This window comes from Rhinolophus hipposideros (assembly GCF_964194185.1).
Source record: "Rhinolophus hipposideros genome assembly, chromosome: 22".
NCBI classification, from domain to species: Eukaryota; Metazoa; Chordata; class Mammalia; order Chiroptera; family Rhinolophidae; genus Rhinolophus; species Rhinolophus hipposideros.
In genome coordinates this window covers 4,860,884-4,880,449 of record NC_138068.1, presented here as the reverse complement: position 1 = coordinate 4,880,449, position 19,566 = coordinate 4,860,884, and the positions used below count along the sequence as shown (strand labels likewise).

Genomic DNA, 19,566 nt, shown 5'->3' with positions numbered 1-19,566 from the left:
AATAAGCTGTCCTTCACGTGGGGTGGTACGGCTTAGAAGCTGTAAAGCCTTCACTTGTTTTGCCATTTGGATGCTTCTGAACTGAACAAGCCACCTTCTGTCACCCAGTGTTCCTGTGGCCCAGTCTCCCAGAAGCCTGGCTCAGGGGCATGCTGCGAGCTCCTTAGGAGCTTGTGGAGCCCCACATAGACCCCACTCAGGCACTCTTTGAGGACAACATCTACTGTTTGGGTGGACAGGGGATAGGGTCCCCTGCAGTTAATCTAGGCAGGTCTTCTCACGGTTGGGTGGCTCTGGGCTGGGAGCTGCTGCTGTGTCTCACGGGCTCTCATTCTCCAGCAGGCTAGCCTGGGCTTGCCCGCATGCCGGTCACAGAGTCCAAGAAAGGGAGTAGAAGACCTCACAGCCCCTTGAGAATCAGCTTGCAACAGGCACACCAGTCCTCCCGGCACATGGGAGAGCTCGCCCTTTCTTCCCTGCTTGAGAAGTTGAGAGAAGCTCAGAGAGGTGAAGCCCCCGTCCTGTGTTCAGGAGTGGAAAGCCAGGAGAATCACCGAGAAGGCCTGACATCTGGGATCTGTGAAAGTACCACCTGTCTCTGAAGTTTCCATTATGGGAGAAGCCCTTAGCATTCACGTGACTCTTTGGCACGCGTGCTCTTCATTGTAGCCGGAAGCACTCCTAATTAACACACCAATGTCCCCTGCACACTCCTAGCCAAGTCTGAGTGTGTAAGGCCGTGAACTAGTCATGAGAGTCCCATTTCTTTCTTTTTTTTTTTAAAGGAGGGTGCAGCTCACAGTGGCCCATGTGGGGATTGAACTGGCAACCTTGGTGCTGCCAGCACCACGCTGTAACCAACTGAGCTAACTGCCCCCTACCCCACCCCCGAGAGTCTTATTTCTTGTGTTTTGCTTTTTTGATGGGTCCTGAAGCAGGGCTTCTTTACTCTTGTTACACTGTGGGGGGATTTGGAGAAATAACTCCTCTGGTCTAATTCCAGAGCCCTCTTCTCTCTTCCCGAGATCCCGGCATGTGGCTAGAGCACGGTTTCTCAGTTGTGGCACCATTGACATTTTGGGCAAATACTTCCTTGTTGTAGGGCTGTCCTGGGCATTGTGGGATGTCAGCAGCACCCCTGGCCCACACCCATTCGATGCCAGGAGCACCCCATCCCCAAGTTGTGACAACCAAAAACGTCCCCCGTGGGGGGCAGAATCATCCCTTTTGAGAACCCCTGCATTAGAGGACTGAGCTTCAGACAGACTTGAAGATTGTCTACCAAAGTCCCGAGTCTCCCTCTTGCTCTTCACAGCTGCTGCTTTATCTGTGTCAAGACTGCCATGCCTAAATTCTCACTCACGGTCAGGACGCCCTCTCATGGGACTCTCCTGAAAATGGAGGACCCTCTGCAGATGGCCTCACTGTTGGCCAGGAACACTTGAGAGAGTCCTGAATCCCCCTGGACCGAGGTGGGGCCTTGACAAAACAGCCAGATTGTTTCTTCCAGTTGTTCTCACAGTTAGAAAATTGGGGCCATAGCTTGAAGGCTGCGTGCTATCCCTGGGCTCGGGCCTGAATCGGCTATGGAGAGCAGGGTGGAAATTTTAGAAATAAGAATATGTTTGCTTGCAAGAGTGCCGTCACTACTGGGTTTGAGATCAGTTAAGAAGGAAAAACACAAAGCTGAGCTTTTGGTGGAGTGGCAGTTCCAGCACCCAGATGGGCCTTGAGGATAAAGAGACAAAGTGTGTCTAAGACCTTGTTGCAAGGACAGGTCCCTGGATGAGAGGTGGGCGGGCAGCCAGCCCACCCGCCACTCCTCCTGAGGAGGAGGCACCAGCCGTCTCCGCGGGGAAACTGGGTGTGTTGGGTTTTGTCTAACATCTTGGAGTGATTCATGTATTCTTCTGCTCTCAATAAAACCCACCGGCCTTGCGAGGACCTTCCCATCATCACAGAACTCTGTTTTGTATAAAATAAATTGGATCCGTTGGCGTCTGATTCATCTCCACTGAATGCAGCAAAAATAGTGTTTTGTGAGAAATACTTGCTGTCCAGTAAGCAGGGAGAGGCTTCTTAATAAGGCCTCCTGCCCTTTGAAAACAGGAAGTTCCAGGCGCCAAAAGCAAATGAGTTCTGAGCTGGTGGGGTCCAGCTCCATCCACAACCCCCCCACGCCCACCTGTGGGCTCCATCCAGGTCAGCCTGCCCAGCCATCTCCAGCTTGACACCGGGCTGACTAAGCGTCTTTTGTGGCCCAGGCTTTCTGGTACACACAACGTTCCTGCACTTATTCAGAGAGAAGACTCCGTCCTTTTGCCCTCAGCTCTCCTTTGGGCCCCCTCTCTTCATCCTCAGAGTGAGAGCAAAACCCAGAATGTGTTTTTTCCTCAGATAAATTGAAAAAAGGAGGCAGGTGCCAGAGGTGGCCAGCTGGCACGCTATATGCTTTCTTCCTGGCTTAGGGTTGTAAAAGATCCCTGTTTTAGGGTGCTTTAGCACAAGTACCTGACCCAAGTAGCTTCTTGAAATTTATTTAATTGTAGGTGGACGGAAACCCTACGTGAAGTGCCTCAGATAAAGAGGGAATTTATTGCTGCACTAGCTGGGGGACCTCACCTTGTTCTGATGGCTTTCCAGGAGATCTGCCTGGATCTCTCCCCTGAGCTTCTATCTCCAACTGCCCACGTGACACCTCCACCTGGACATCTAAAGGTGTGTCACATCTAACATAGCCTGAGCAGAGCAGCGGTCTTTTCTTGCCACGCCACCCCCAGCTGTGCTGCCCCATAACAGCCAATGGTGCCACCATCCATCCAGCTCAAGACAAAGATTGAGGAGCCACCCCCAGCTTCCTTCTTTCCTGACCCTGCACGTTCATTCCGTAAGTCTTATCAGCGCGATTTCCAGCTCCCTCCACTTCTCTCCACTTGCATGCCTAAATCTCTCGTCTGGGCGCCATCATTTCTTGTTTGGACTGATCTGTGAGTTGGCCCTAACTAGTCTCGTGCCCTTTGCCCTTTCCGTCATGCAGTCCAAGGTTTTCCAGAGTCCATCCAATCAGATCCTATCTCACCCCTTATTTAAAACCCACCAAGGCCTCCCATTTCACTCCGAACAACATTGGAGCATCCTACCGTGGCTTGCAGAGACCTCCACATTCAGCTCCTGGAAGCTCCTTGAGTTCTCTCCCTCCCAGTTTATCAACTTGCTCTCTGTTCTCCAGGCACACTGCTCCCCCTTCTGTCCCTTACCCAGGCCGGGTTCTTCCTTATCTCAGGACCTTTGCACCAGCGGCTCCTTCCCTAGATCGGTAGGTGGCTAGCCTATCACTGGGGTCTCTGAACAGCCCCCCAAACTTAGAGACACCTCCGACCTCTGTCTAGAACACCATCCTCTTGGATCATTTTCATAACCTTTATCTGCACCTGACATTATTTAATTTGCTGAATGTTTACTGTCTGTCTTCTCTCAGTAGGCTGGAAGGTTCTGATGTCAGAGATCCTGTTTGTCTTGTCACCAGTGTATTCCCTCATCTAGAACAGTTTTTGCCACATAGGAGGCACTCAGTAAATATTTGTAGACTCAGTGCCTTGTATAAGCAAGTATATCAGTGAGGGTCTGGTTACAAAAGTAGAAACCACAGAAGTTATTTAAACAAAGAATTTAATGTAAAGTATTCATTAACCCAGTATATTTGAGGACTAAAAAGACAATACGTAAACAGCTAAAACAGTAGGTATAACTCTATGAAAAAGGAAAAATGAAAGATCACAGAATTAGACGAGATTACGAAGTTTATTTCTTTTTAAAATAAACTTTTAATTTTAGAGTAGTTTTAGATTTACAGAAAAACTGCAAAGAGAGTACAGCGTTTCCATCAATCCCACACCCAGTTTCCCCATTAACATATTAGTGTCGTCTGTTTGTTATGCTTAATAAACCACTGTTGACTCATTATTGTTAATTGAAGTCCATACTTTATACAGATTTGCTTAGTTTTTTTTTCTTCCTAATGTCCTTTTTCTGATCCAGGTCCCACCTAGGTCACCTCATTACATTTAGTCATCGTGTCTCCTTAGGTTCCTTTTGGCTGTGACAGTTTCTCAGCCTTGCTTTGGTTTTGATGACCTTGACAGTTTGAAGGAGTCCTGGTCATATCTATCGTAGAATGTCCCTCACTTGGGATTTATCTCAAGGTATTCTCACAACTAGACTGGCGCTACGGGTTGGGGAAGGAAGAACCCAAGGTGATGAGTCTTCTCATTACATCGTATCAAGGGTCCGTACTCTCAACAAGACTTACCACTGTTGATGTTAATCTCTGTCACTTGATTGAGGTTGTATTTGCCAGGTTTCTCCACTTTACTTTCTAAAGTTACCTTTCTTCCCTTATTCCTTTTTGTCAACAGTTTTCTTGCCCTGTTGTTGTTGTTGGTCTGTAGAAGTACCCATGGCATAATTCTAGGCCTGCATTTGATGCAAGAAGGGAAATAGAATGTCATATCAATTTAAATACATTGGGAGCAGAGTTTCTTTGTTTAAAAAAAAAAAAAGCCTTTTCAAAATATGTGGTTTCCTCTAGGGAAGAGAGCATTCTGTGCAAAACATTGTTGCCCTCAGAAATAAAAACTGGAGTGAAATTTGGGTTCTTTTCCATGGTGCTACCATTCATATTTGAATGAGTTTCAAAAGAAGTAGATTTCGCTCAAGTTTCCAGTTTTCCAAGTACTGCAAATTTATTGGGGGTGGGGGGAAGGAAGAGTGATTCAGATGGTTGGGGACTCCTGAGTTCTCTTGCGGATACATTAAGAATGCTTTAGAAATAAGTTATTGACTAAAGAAACTGGTCATTACGGCTTCCTACAATATAAACGGAACTTGCATTTTAAACAAACAAGCCACTCCCTCATCCCACCTCTGTACCCCTAACAACCTGACCATTGTTTTTCTTTTTTTCTCAAGCATTTTTGGAGCTAATGAAAAAGGTACATTCCTCACCAATGGCAGCCAACCTTTTTTCTTTGCTTTGTTAAAGCTGCCAAATGTTACTTGCCTCAAAAAAGGCACTTTGAGGTACAAGGAAGAGTCGAATTAGATGAAGGATAACACTATTTCGAAGGGTGCGTTTATGAAAGGGAAATATTGTGCATTGCTGGGCAGTTGGGTCAGCCTGGGATGGTGGATTTTGCTAATAGGAACGTGGTGTCCTGCCGATGACCCAGTTTGCTTCTCTGGGTACCTAGAAAGTTCCTGGGTAGCTTAGCACGTACTGCAGGCTGGAGCGTGGACAGGATGTGCGTGCCCACATCACAGCTTTACATAATATTCTACACGCTGTCTACATGTCAGCCATGATAAGTGACTGCAGCCCAGGTCTGAATGACTTAAGTAAAATATTCATTGGCTGCCCAAATCCTAGGCGGGGCCAGATAACAGATCTGCGATGGTGCTGGGCCTCTGAAACGGTCTGCTATCAGGGATAGGTCAGCAGTGTTCTCGAGTCAGGGAAAATGGGCAACAGCTCGTGCAAGGTGCACCTTACCTGGCCAGCTTCCCTGCTTGACACATCGGCTGGACTGCTGTGGACGATGGGGCACACCTGTCGCCACAGAGCCCCAGACCCCACTGCCATCCACTTGAGTCATTTAGGAGGCCTGCCTAGCCCATGTGCGCTGGTCCCAACCACTCTCATGTGGCTCCTCAGGTTGCTCAGCTCAGAACCATTCTGCTCCACCCCGTGAATGGCCCATGGGCTTTCCTGCCAGCACCGAGCTGAAGCTCAGACCTAGGATCGAACCTCGTGGAACCTGATGGCTGGAGAAAACGTTGGTGAGATTCTCAGGAGGGGAATACTGGGTGCAGTATTTCTTAGGGCTCAGGTAATTTTAGAAATATACACATAGCAAATGATTTCTTTCTTGGTGCTCTGTCACCTCCTCTGCTCTCTTATCTTCATATTTGCACCAACATTTTAACACTAGGAGAATTCCAGGAAGTGCGTTTAATTTCAGCAAACTCTCTATACTCTGAAGAGGAAAGGAATGCCTGGTGGCAGGTCTTGCATTTCTGTGTGTACGCTTGTATACACCCTCCCTTCCTACGCCTTATCCATGCCTTATCCAGAAGGAAGGGACTCCATTTACTTCCCACCCATTATCCCATCCTACCTTATCCCGTACAAGCTTTATACACAAACCCTGTTTACGGTAGTTGGTGCCTGATGGATGAAATTTTCAAGAGTAATTCTGACCACACCCAGTTCTTTTTATATGCACTGACTTAGAACCCAGACAAAGTGATTCCTGGGGAGAGAACCATGAAGAAGACAGACAAGGCCCAGATCTGCATGGAACTTACGTTCCAGTGGGAATGTTTAGCTCGGCACAGCTTGGATTCAAACTTGGGTTTGCCAGGCTCAGAAGGCATTGCATCCTTCCTTAGCTCTGAGGAATGGAGCAAATTCATACCTGCCTGGTGCCAACACCACAGTTTACCAGATGTAGTAGATGGGAAAACATGGCAAAAACACGGGAAACAATTAGAAGTAACAAGACATTTCCTGCTTGTTACCTGAGTGATCTAACGCATATATCGCTAACCTCTTTGATTTCAGCTTTCTCAGGTTATGTAATGGGGCCCATTATAATGGGTCCCCTACATGGTATGCGTGAAGATTAGAAATAGTCATGATGCTCACCATTTATTGGACATGTATTATATTGTGTTGTGCTCAACATTTTACATTCATTCCCTCAATTAATCCTCCCAGGAATCCTAGGGCTACGTACCACCATATTCCCATTTTACAGGTAGGCAGACTGAGGCTCCGAAGAGTTTAGTAACTGTTCCCAGGTCACACAACTTTTAAGCGGCAGAGCCAGGGTTTCAAAGATCTCAAGGAAAAATGATTCCATGGATGAGGAGAAGGAGCATTGGAGAGGACAGTTGACATGGCTCGCAGAGTTGTCGAGAATGTGAGCTGCGGTGATGACAACTCACATTTTTTTTAGACCATCAATGTAAAAGGCACTGTCCTGAGAGAGCTTGACGTACGTGGCTTATGTGGTTTGGGGGTCACTGGCACCATCATGATCATCAATGTTTGACAAATGAGGATGATGCCGCTCCCAGAGGAGACTGACCTGCAGAGGGACACACAGTGTGGGGACAGATCGGAGCCACGTCGCATGCCTGGGCCTTGCTCTTCACACACCATCCTGCTGCCTGTGTGTAAAGCACCAGCACAACATACACGGCAACTTCCCCATTGAAGCTGTTATTAAAGTCCTAAGAAAATGCCTGGGAAAGCAATTCATGGGATTGTAAGACGTAAAAGCACAGAGGAACTCTTGCTTTATATTAATAGTAATGCCGTCTAACACCGCTATAACCCTTGTGATGTGTCTCACACAGACAGTCTTCTAAGCCTTTTACACATTTAATCCTCACATTTTACAAAGATGGAAATAAAGGCGCAGAGAGGTTAAGTAACTTGCCCAAGGTCACACAGTAAGCGGCCAAGCTGAATTCAAACTCAGGCATCCTGGCTCCCGAGGTCATCCCTTCAATCCTGGGCCATGCTGTTCTCCACGTCCCATCCTCAGGCCTCCTTGCCCACTCCCATGCTTTTCAGTACAGCTGACTTTTGAACAACGCAGGCCGCAGGGGTGCAGACCCCTGCGGTAGTCAAAAATCCACACAGAACTTTTGACTCGACAGTCAGCCCTTCCAATGCATGGATTCAACCAAACGCCAACGGAAAACTGTTTTCAGGGAATTCAGTTGCTTTTCTGAGCCCCCTCAGTTGGTCAAATCTGCGGCTGTGAAACGTAAGTGTGAGGACAAAGCCCCAAAAAAGCAGTTTCCAGGCTCTCGGCCTCACATCGAAAGGTGCTGGCTCGTGTAGTAAATGGCCATCAACTGTGATCAGATGGCCAGCAGCTGTGGCTAGTTGGCCGTCAGCTGTAACCCGTAAGCCATTGGCCACTAATATAACGGCTGTGGCTACGCTAGCAGAGAGAGAATGGGGGCTAGCAAGAAGATGGTGGCTGGCAAGCGCGGACTGCTGTTAGGCAGATTATGTAGATCCTGCTTCCTGTGTCTCCAGCCCAGACGCCAGCGAGAATATATTGGTTTGACTCCCCTACCTATGGCTCCGTGGGTGTTCCTGTTTGGCCTTACCGTGTCCTGCGTTCTTATGTGGGGAGCGGGAGTTGAGACCCCGCCGGACGCCCCGCACGACAAATGGTGCAGCGAGCAGGGTCTTCTGCATGACAGTAAGGGTACAAAGGGCTCCGCGTAGTGGGCCTGCGCAGTTCAGACCTGTTGTTTGGGGTGGGGTCACCTGTGTATCTTGCTGAAGGGGCCAGGTAAGCACAGACAATTCTAGCTTGTTCTTTTAAAAACTTGCGTGGGTGAGTCATAACTTATTCAACGGTGTTTTGGTTATTTCCATCCTTTTGTTCCTACCGAGGATTTTGGGATGAACGTTCCAGCCTCGAGATGGTCCCCCAGCCTGTGAATGGATGGATATCCACTGGATGGAAAGGTAGGATTTTTCACATGAATGTTTTGGATCCTGGGTTCATTTACGCTTGATGTGGCTGTTATTTGAGGCATAGCCCACGGATGGAGGTAGAGATTTATTGTCGATGTTGTGCATTTTAGGCTGAGCCAAAAAGGCTCCTTTAGCTGCTTCACAACGGCGGGTGCTTGAGGTGAATACAAATTGCGTGGCGTTGGCCTCAGAGAGTCTAGGGCCGAATTGGGTGGCTTATTCAGAATTGACGATGACGCCATTCGCTGTCAAGCCAGGCTTCTGTGTGGTGCCGATTCTGGAAGGAGGGGAAAGTCGAGGGGAGGCAGTCTGCTGGCAACACGCAGTGATCAGGCTCCAAGCTGGTCCCACCAGGTACCATCTGGTGACCTGGGCCCTTTGCTCCTCACAGGAAGGGTTATGACAAGGGTACCCTTTTCACCAGGTCATCGGGAAGCGTCACAGGAGATATACACTGCACACTCAGGGCGGCGCCTGCTGGTGGGTTTGCCTGCAAAACATTGCAGCTGTTATTCCTATGATGACGATGTCCTCACTTTAGGGTATCCATGGAAACCTGGATTTACAAAGCTGAAGTTTCCCAAATGCCACTGTTAACCCTTCAAGTGATTCCAACGCTCCACTTAACATTTTGGGTCTTAATGGCTCAGAAATAGAGCTGGTAAGCACTTCCCCCGCCTCTCCACCCCACCGAGGGCGCATGCCCTAGGTCCCCACCCTCCCAGAGAACCCCGCACACTGTGCCTGAAGGCGCTTTCACTGTGCACTCCGCTGGGGCAGTCGTTCTGACCATTTGCCCCAATATATGTGCGCCACTTAACAACACATGGTATTTCATTTATAATTGTATTATTAGAAGTTACAAATCATTTATAAATCACATCCATGTATTAGGTCCAACCATATGCAATTACCGTTTTTATAGGTCACAACAGCCAAATAGCTATGATTCCATGTGGCAATTTTAAAAATTAAAATATTAGGAAGTCCAAATTTATTTTTTACTTTATAGATAACATATAAATGGAAGTGCTCATTCTTTTTGGTGACTTTGGGCAAAATATTTGCTATTGCAAAGCCTGCTTCCTCTGTAGAGATAATGCTCCAACTTCATAGCATTTAATTGTAGTGAGATTAAAAAATATATATATACACACACACACATACACACAGATACACATATATGTATGTGTGAATTACTTATTGTAATAAGGGTGCGATTAAAGTGAATCTGTTAATTAACTCAACATTCTACTTTCTGTTTATGTGCTTGTTTTAGAAAAATGGTGTCTCACTTGCTGGGATATTAACATATAATCCTCGGTGTCATGGTAATGGCTGTACCACATTGGATCATATGGATTTTTAACAAGTTTTAAACTGAACCTGTATCGATGGCCGGCTCTCTTGGTGGTTTGACTCTTTTGCCTCCGTATGGTTTTAGCTCTGTGTGTGCTCTGGAATGATTTTTAGGGTAATCTGGAGCCTAGGCATTCTTCTGACCTCACCCTGCCGTTTGCCTCCTTCCTGTCTGGGAGGGGAAAGTGAGTTTGAAATGGACAGAAGAAGGTTTTGGCTGGGGACTTTGGGGTGTGGATGTGGGGCGGAATTCTGCCGGCCCAGGTAGGGCTGTAAAACCAGATAAAAAGGCTGGTTATGCATGCTGATGGAAGCCCAGATAACCAAGTTTATAAAACCCTCCTGGCAGATAGTTTTACAGATGCCCTTCTTTTGTGATTTTAATATGTCCCCACTCCACCCACCAACAGAAACCATTCCAGTTTGAAGGCTGCAAAGAGCCTGAGAACAGGTGAGATGACGTGCCCTCCAGCCTCGCTGCTCAGCTGTAAGGGAACATCACTAAGTGGGGCACCTTGTTAAAATCAAGGGTCTGGTTCAGCAGGTCTGGGGGCGCCCTGGAATCTGCATTTCCAAACAGCTCCCCGGTGTTGTGATGCTGCAGGTAGGTGGACCATGCTTTGAGGAGCAAGGTTCAAGAGTGTCCTTTGTGGTCCAAACCCTGCACAGTGGGGCTAGCGCAGGTGGCCTGGAGAAGGCCCGGCGAGGACTGAGATATTCTCATCCCGACACCCCTGGTTGTAGCCGTTCAGTGGGGCCTGACACTCAGCTCTGGGCTTTGCCCTCGGTCCCTGCTGCCATCATTTTCCTGCCACATTATTGATCTTCCTTTGTCCCCAGGCTTGGCTGAGCCCATGTAAGGCTTGCCATGACTTCCCAACTTAACTCCTCCGCCTGGCACCAAACAGCCGCACAACAAACATTTGCTGAATGCGGGACTGAGTGATGCCATAGGGCCACAGTCATCTCGGGGCTCTGTTGTCTTTTAGACTCCACCCCTCATCTGCATGAGTGCGCCTCCCAGTTGGATTGGAAAAGGTTTTGTTCCTCTCTCTCTTAGTTCTCTACAGAACAGCAAGCAACCCCCCTTTGTGAAAGCATTTTAATGCCTGTTCTTCTGCTAATTCTGGGGTCACCTGGACTCCAGGTGATTAGGGCCCAGGCTCAGGGGCCGCCTGTTTGTGCTCTGTTCTCCCACTCGCTCGTCCTTTAAACTTTTTTGTTCCTCGATTTTCTCAGCTGTGTAATGGGGATAATAAGATGGCTGTTAGGATGATAAAGGAGTTAATACCTGAAACTCGAGTGGAACAGCACCAAACACCTTGCGAGCCCCCACCTGAGTATTAGAGGCCGTCAGCAGAGTAAGAAACAGACTGAGCAGCTCAGTGGCCAGCTCCAGGCTGCTTACCTTGCCAATGAGAGAAGTGGGTTGAACAAGGTCTCCTGACAATAAATTCCATGCGCTTCTCATTATACCCCAGGAGTCCCTGATTTGGGAGTTTGTGGACCAGAGCAATTTATTCAAGTCGTTAAAATCTGGGGGTGGGGTTTGTGGACTGGGTGGCCAGGTCTGAATTACCATGCAGGATCTCTGGCATTCCACTGTGGATGGCATTGATGAGCATTCACATGACAGCAAGGACAGAATTGATCTCAGAATTCAGAAGGATTGTTCTCGTGAAGAGGCCGTTAGAAGGGTCTGCGTACACGTGGCATGATCCTTGCTTCTCTCGGTTCCCCAGGGACTCTTGGCTCTAGAGCAGCCTTGTCTCAGGGAGCCTTACCCTTGCTCTAGAGCAGCCTTATCTCAGGGAGCACTAGAAATGTTTGGGTGTGCTATTTGACTGTCACGATGGCTGATGGGCAGCTGGCAAGTTGTTTGGCCCAGTGTTCAGGGACAGAGGCATGCTCAGTAAACAGTCCTCCCTTCCCCTTCCCTCCTCCTACTTTTGTTCCTGGAGGTCATATCTGGGTCTTGGGGGACCCCATGAATCCTTATATTTTCTAGATACGGGGAGAGGGGTAAGACACTGCCCAGGGGACAGGGATAGGAGGGGTAGAATGGAGGCATTGGGAAGATGACCAGGAACTCAGCAGAGGTGTCCTCGCCCGTGGGAAAGCTGCCAGGATGCAGGTGTGTGCAGCAGGTGCAGGGGTTGGCACTGGAGAGAGGCACCCCAGGCAGAAAGCAGCCAGCACAAAGGGGCAGAGACAGGAGAGCGGGGCCTGCTGGGGAAGCTGCGAGCGGTGAGGGAAGACGGCTTCACATCCACTGGCCAGACACCATTGGCTGTTCTGTTCAGGAGGGTGGGAGATGGTCAGAAGGGCCCCCTGGCCTGCCCTGTCCTTGAAAAGGACGTCCCATGCGACAGAATTATGGTGATCAACTCAAGGGCGGTGGCCCCACACTTCAGCTACTTGCAGATTTATACTGGTTTCCAGAAACATCAAGATTCTCAAATTCTTGACTCCCTGTTCATTCAAGTTGATTAATTGGGCACCTGCTGTGTGCAGACCCCCACTCTTGGTGCTGGGCACAGTCGTGAACAAGACCGTCCTGGTCCTCATGGTCACCATGATGAGGAAAAATAGTGCAACTCAGAGGCTGCTGGCTTCCTGCAGGCCCGTCACCACCATGACAAACTTCTTTCCCTGGAGCATTTTATGGACAAGGAACCCGGGGATTTATCCAGGGGCACGTCCCACAGCTGGGATGTTCAAGAGGCAGGATGGAAACCCTGGTCTGTGATCCTCACAGCCTGAACCCCAGGGGGTGTGTGTTAGTTTCCTCTTGCTGCTGTAACAAATTGCCACAAACTAGTGGCTTAAAACAACACGAATTTAGTATCTTACTGTTCTGAGGTCAGAAGACTGAAACGGGTCTCACTAGGCTAAGATGAGGGTGTCGGCTGGTGTGTTCCTTCTGGAGGCTCCAGGGACAAGCTTGTTTCGTGCCCTTTCCCGCATTTTTCTGCATTCCTTGCCTTGTGGCCCTTTGTCTCATCTTCAAAGCCAGCAGTGTAGCATCTTCCAATCTCTCTCTGTCTCTGACCCTCCTGCCTCCCTGTGATAAGGACCCTTGTGATTACTCTGGGTCCACTGGGGATAATCCTGGATAATCATCTCAAAGCCCCTAACTTAATCACACCTGTAAAGTCCCTTTTGTTATGTAAGATGACATATTCCCAGATTTTGGGCCTTAGGATGGGACATCTTTGGGAGCCATAATTCTGTCTCCCACAGTGTGCCGAGCAAGAAAGAGCAGCGTTCTTACCGTGTTTCCCCGAAAGTAAGACCGGGTCTTATATTAAGGTTTGCTCCAAAAGACACATTAGAGCTTACGTTCAGGGGATGTCATCCTGAAAAATCACGCAAGGGCTTGTTTTCTGGTTAGGTCTTTTTTTTTGGAAACATGATAGGTTGGTTATTTGGCCTCCCGGTCCGGTCTTCTCATGTGTATCAGAGGCTGAGGACAATACCTGTGTCATGGGGCTGTGGGGGGAGTGAAGGAGGCGTCAGTGCAAAGTACTGTGTAAATGTGTCCCGCTGAGGACACATTTGCTGTCGGGTCAGCCCGTCTCTGACCTTACGCCTGCCTGTAAGTAACTAGCTGTACTTGGGGGTGCTAGTCCCTTGCCCACCTGTGACCAGCCATCCTGGACCGTGTCCCTCTCATGCCAAAGGGGGGGTTCACCCACGTGACTCAGGTTCTCTTTCAGTGTTGACATTTGACCAATCTATGGCCGTGAGTGTGAGTGTGTGTGTGTGTGTGTGTGTGTGTGTGTAGTGAGGGTGGGTGGGACACAGGCTGGGAGAGACACTCTGTGAAATGTTTATATTTTATGCCTTTTGATGTAATTCCAGTCAGACCAGATCTTAAGTCATGCAGCAGGAAGCCCCTTTAAATTTTTAATTTGTTTTTCTTAGAAATGATTATTTCCACATTGAGCCCAGAGACACTCGAGTCTCATCCTGTCTTCCCTCCTTTTATTGTTCCTAAAACTCCCCAGGCGGAGGCTGTTTACTGCTGCCAATCAGGTGGGTTCTGCACAGACCACACTTTTGGCACCAACAGTCGCCCCGAAAGGGCCACGCACAAGGAAACTTGGGTCCAGCCTGTCTCTCAGGAAAGCTGTAGTGTCTTTAGGGAAACTCAGCAGCTTGTCCTGGATACGCTGGGAGTGGGGCAGGGGTTTTGGGGGGGGGGTCACTTAGGAGAAATCCAACCCGTCGAAGTCCTTGCTAAAAGCCACAGTGATGTTTTACAGGACGGTTGAAAGGGGCAGCTGACGTGGGGGTGGGGGGGGTGGGACTGGGTTTCTTGGGGGAATCTCTGTGTTTCAATTTTGATGTCAATAACCGGGTCCTGGTGTTTGAAGAACAATGGAGCAAAGAAGAAGAACAAATCACATACATTTAATAAGAATTGAGGCAGGAGACATTTTTTGTCTTTAAGAGACGTAAGCCCCAAACAAGTTAGAGGTGGCCGCTGGCTGCGTCCCCGGCCTTTCTCAGCTGATAACCTAGGAGTATGTGGGGTTGGAGCTGGGGGAATATTTGTAAATCGGGGTGGGTGGGGTTAAGGCCTCACCCAGTCGACTTCAAAGTTTTGTTCTTTCAAAGCAGGTGTGGACACCAAGAAGCCCCCGTGAGGGGCCGGGGACACCTGGGCTGGGGTGCTGGAGTTCTGTACCCACTGTTGAGGGGTTCAGAGTTGCTTTGCAGGGCACACTTCCTGAGGGTCGGGATGGGGTGGGAGCACGACGGCTGGGCCTGGGCAAAGCCTGTAACTCTCTGTGCCTCACTTTCCTCATCTGTGAAAAGAGGGTGGCTTTCAGCTCACAATGTTGCCAACGTGAGATGAACTATTGGGGCCCACTCTGCCCGGGGAAGAGCAGCTGGGGGGCTTCAAAATGGAAACAGCCCCATGGACATTTCGACCCAGATACTCCTTTGCTGCGGGGCCGTCCTGGGCCCCGTAGGATGTTTAGCACCCTCCCTGGCCTCCGCCCATGAGATGCCAGTAGTACCACCCCCTTCCCCCGTTAGGGCAGTCAAAAATGTCTCCAGGCCAAGTGTCCCCTGGGGTCAACTCCCCCATAACCAAGTAATAACGAAAATGCATGCCTTTGTAAGCAAAAGAAAAACAAAAGTCAAAGACTGTATCAGACAATTTAGAAGAATATCAAGAAGAAATAGCTATTCAGAGATTCCAGTGTAACCAATGTTTCCATTTCAATGTAAATATTTACAGAGATTTTTCTGTGCAAACACACAGTATACACACGCACAAACAGCATATATAACATTTTAATAGAAATGATCATATATATATATACTATTTTGTTTGTTATTTTCTTTTAAGTAATATTTTTATTTTACTACATTTTTCTAAAATTGCAAAAGGAATACACTTTCAAATGTTATTGTTACCAGATCGAATAATACAGAGGTCTATAGAGAAGGAACCACTCCTGCTTGGCAGCCCACTCATTCTGGTACTATTATTGCTAACATATGGTAGCGACTATGAAAAGCTTTCTCAGTGTCCCCAAGCAGGTGCTGAGCCCCGGATGTGCCATCCAGGCAGCCCTCAGCGATGGATCTGCTTACTTTTTCCTTCTGCTTTATAGATACAGATACCCAGACACAAATAGGGTTCCCTTCTTGCCAGGTGAAGGCTTGTCCCAGATCCATGACAGGCTGTCATTGCTGTCATTTAGGATTGAGAGCAGTGGGTCTCAAACTTGAATCTACAGCAGAATCCCCTGGAGGGCTTGTGAAAACACAGACTGCTGGGCCCGCTCACCGGCAGAGCCTGACAACTTGCATTTCTAATAAGTTCCCTGGTGATCCAGGGAACACACTTTGAGAACCGACCTTGATTCATATTTCTCTGTGTGTGTGTCAGATACCACCGAATCTGTCCGAGGTCATGTTAAGTGGTATGCAGGCATGGTATTAAGTGCCATTACGTTTCCTTGAAAGAGACAGGTATTTTCATTTTCAAATCTTTTGCAATCCTTCTGATTATGTAGAAGGGGAAGTTTCCGTTTGGGGTCTATCCTCACACCTCTCTAACATTTGCTAACCTCTTTCTTTGTTCACTTATTATTATTTTTAAGAAAGAGAAAGGGCCTCCAACTTAGACCCCTCAATAGGCACTGCTTGTCTAGCTAGGATTTAATGATATTTGGTTTTCGTTGTATTTATTTTGTTCTTAGTCACCAGGAATGGCAAATGATACTGATTAATAGCAGTGATATAAGCTCTCCTTTCGAAATACATTGAAGTCCCTAAAGTAACTCACTTTAAAAGAAAAATAGGATGTCCATAAAGTGTAGGTGGCATTGTGAAGGGGACTGGAATGACCAAAGTTTGGGAAACATTTGGAAAACAGACACCTTACATTCTCATGGCACCGTGAACCTGGCAGGTGCCTTCCTATCTCTCGCTGGGCCCCAGTCCTCTCTCTGGGCTGTGGGCTCGGGTGGTCCCTATTCTCACTGTGTGTGGAGTGCATCTGGCTTGGAAGGGACACACAGCAGCTTCCCTCTGATTTCTGCCACTGAGCACCAAGGAGGAGGAGCTGTCCCCTCGGAGCTCCTCGGAACTCCCCATTGGCAGCTGGTCTGTGGCCTTGGCCGGGCTGGGCTCATTTCCTGACTGTGCCTTCCTGGGGCGTTTCATGGGTGGTTTGCAAAGTGATTTTCCTGCAGTGCCCTCCTGACCTTGGAACTCTCCTGCTTACAAATTCTTCAGTGGAAGTACCCTACCCCCTGATCGGTGATTGAGATCCAGACTTCTTGGCCTGCTTTTTAAGGCCATTTATGACCTGACCACCCAGGCCAGCTTCGTGGACAGGCTTCCCAATCAGAAGGCCCCATGCTGGGCTGAATGCTCTGCTGTTGCTGTCTTGCTGTCTGGCCTTTTTTTTTTTACATCATTCCTTATATATCTTTATTAGATGGGTTTTGTTTGTTTGTTTTGTTTTGTTTTCTTTTTTTTTTTGGTTAGGTTTCATATATGTCTCCACACCTGAAATCAATTGTTGAAAGCCATTTGATTTGAAAATAAGACACCGTGACATAGTCATCAAAGAGTTCTAACATTTATCCACATGGGTTATCAGTGAGCGGAAGGTAAGTATTCAAAAGTCTAATTCAAGTTCGTCAACTGGGCACCTGTTTGGCAGCAGAGGAGGAATCAGGATTACTAGGAAGCTAAGTGATGAGGCAAACTTATCACTTCATGAGCAGGACTCATGCATCTGGTAATGGTTGGAATGGTGGAAGTTCTTAACAGCTTTTGAGTGAGGAACCCACATTTTTATTTTGCACTGGGCCCTGCCAATTCTGTAGGTGGACCTGATACCAGCTCCTTCACCTCCAGCCAAATCACCAGCCACCTTGAGGCTTGGACACCCTCCTCCAGGAGGATGGGACCTCCTGGACCTTCCAGGGTCTTTGCATATGTGTGTTTTTTTTTTTTTTTTTTTTTTTTTTTTTTTTTTTAAAAATGATATGAATAAGTTTATTTTCATTTTCTTTGACATCTGCTAGTGTGGAGCCAGGCTCCGTTGGATAGGGCTGTGTGGTGCCTTGTATCTGTCTGCCTCCTGAAGTTCTGTTTACCATCTCCAAAAGGCTCAGCTTCTCAAGAAGCTGACAGTATATTTAGAAGGGTATGTTCCCAGGATGAGAGATTTGGAGTCCAGGCTGATGACATCAAATTTATCTCTTGGTCCATTCTGTTCTGGCTTCAGAGAAATAAGACAGCTGTTAACGAGATTGGTGCCATTTGGTGTGATTTCTGTACCTTGAACTCCCATGTCTCAGAGATTTCATTCCTGCTCTTGTTTCAGTTGTAAGAGCTCACCACGTTCTCTTTTTTTCTGTACGTGGAACCTAGATCTTCGATTTTGAAACCAAATTTGGACTCTTGACTCTGGAACCCCAATTTGCTTAGCAAGTTGCTCTCTGGAATCAAACCCAGGATAAGGGTTGTTTGTAAATGCTGCGATGAGGGTATGTAATTGGGAGGAAGTATAGCTGGTACGACACCGTCTATCTTCTCTACCATGAATCTTCTCTTCAGGGTGATCTTGGTCTTGGCTTGCTTCTAAGTCCTTCTCAGGTTCTAATCTTTTCTGAACTCGGTGCCTAGCTCTTCGATTCTGAAACCAAATTTGGATTCTAGACTCTTCAGTGTTGATTTCTAAAGCAAGTTTTTGTTTGGTAGCATAACCTGGGTAAGGTGTTTGATTGAATGCTTTGATGAGGATATTCAACTGGTCTTCTGTGAATTTGGTGCGGCTTCGTCTATGATTCCTTGCTGTGATCTTGTTTGTAGAGTTGTTTTGAGCCATGTTGTAATAGTCTTGAAGCTTTTAACCGGGAGCCATATGTGTGTTTTTTTAAAGCAGGATCTGCAAGTACCAGACATGGGTACAGAGGGGCTGGGGAAAAGAAAAGGGGAGCAGGGGGCTTCTGGGGTTCCTAGGAAAGCCCACGCTCTGTCCCAAGGGGCCACTGCCCCTTTAATCCAGACATGCCCTCTCGACTTCTCACTGACAGCAGACCTCCAAATTTTAAGATAAATGTCAGACTTTTAGAGGTTGCCATCAATTCACAGTAAAACCAAACAGAAAAACCAAAACCCACAAATCAAAATGAAGAGATTTCCTACAGAAAACTAACCTGGAATCTTCAAAGATGTCCATATCATAAAAGACAAAAACAAATATGACAGCAGAATAGTTGCAGATGAAAAAGGACTGCAGAGATATGCTAGCTAAGTGCTAGGCAAATGACTACAAAGGACATTATTGGGACAGCAGGGGACATGGGGATGTGGACTGTATGTATATTAGGTAAGAATATGTGTACTATTATGTTGGTGTAATAATATAATCACACCAATAGTATAATGTGCTATTATCATGCTAATATATGTATTATGTATATGCTATTTCACACTAAGTTGTGAAAACTGAATTGTGGTTATGTAAGATGTCCTTGCAAGACAGACATACACATCGGCCATATGTATATAGGGAGAGAGAAAGTGTGAAAAAATGGTATCAAGAGGTGAATCTAAGTGAGGGTATATGAATGTTCATTGTATTTTTATTTTATTTTATTTTTGGCAGCTTTTCATTGCATGGTCCACCCCCCTAAGCAAATCTGCAGGTCATATTTGGTTCATGAGCCTCTGGTTTATGACATTTGCATTAAACCATCTGACACATAGGGAACCTCTTGCCTGACTTCTGCCTCCATGAAGCCTCTCCAGTTCTCTGAGAACTAACCCAGTAACTTGTCCTGGGCACTTATAGTAGTTTGGGCCTACTATAGAGCTAGGTGTCTGTCTGTCTTCTCATCGTTAGGCTATGAAGGAAGAAGGGAATATTTCTTTTTTGTTTTCCCCCTTCTTCTGCCTCCTCCCCCCGACTCTCATTCAAGCTGTTGTTTCTCAGTCTAGTTGTGTAGGACACAGCTCCCTGGCCCATGCTGGTATTATGAGCCTTGCGCTCCCCCCAGCTGAGGCAGCTGGTAGCTGGTCGGCTGCTCACAGCAGCTCACGACAGCTCTTGCTGGCTGCCGGCTACTCATAATGGCTGCCGGCCACTCATGCTGGCTGCT

The 19,566-nt window shown here is 47.5% G+C and overlaps 1 protein-coding gene across 1 annotated transcript; it reads right to left on the bottom strand.

Moving 5' to 3' along the window:
• Positions 1 to 17,509: 17,509 nt before the first annotated feature.
• On the bottom strand, positions 17,510 to 18,290 carry LOC308490878 (double homeobox protein A-like; the record flags this gene model as incomplete). The annotated part of the gene is made up of 1 exon (XM_081033646.1): positions 17,510 to 18,290. The coding sequence occupies one exon, from the start codon at positions 18,288 to 18,290 to the stop codon at positions 17,766 to 17,768; it is 525 nt and encodes a 174-aa protein (XP_080889772.1). The 3' UTR covers positions 17,510 to 17,765.
• Between the last annotated feature and the right edge of the window lie 1,276 nt (positions 18,291 to 19,566).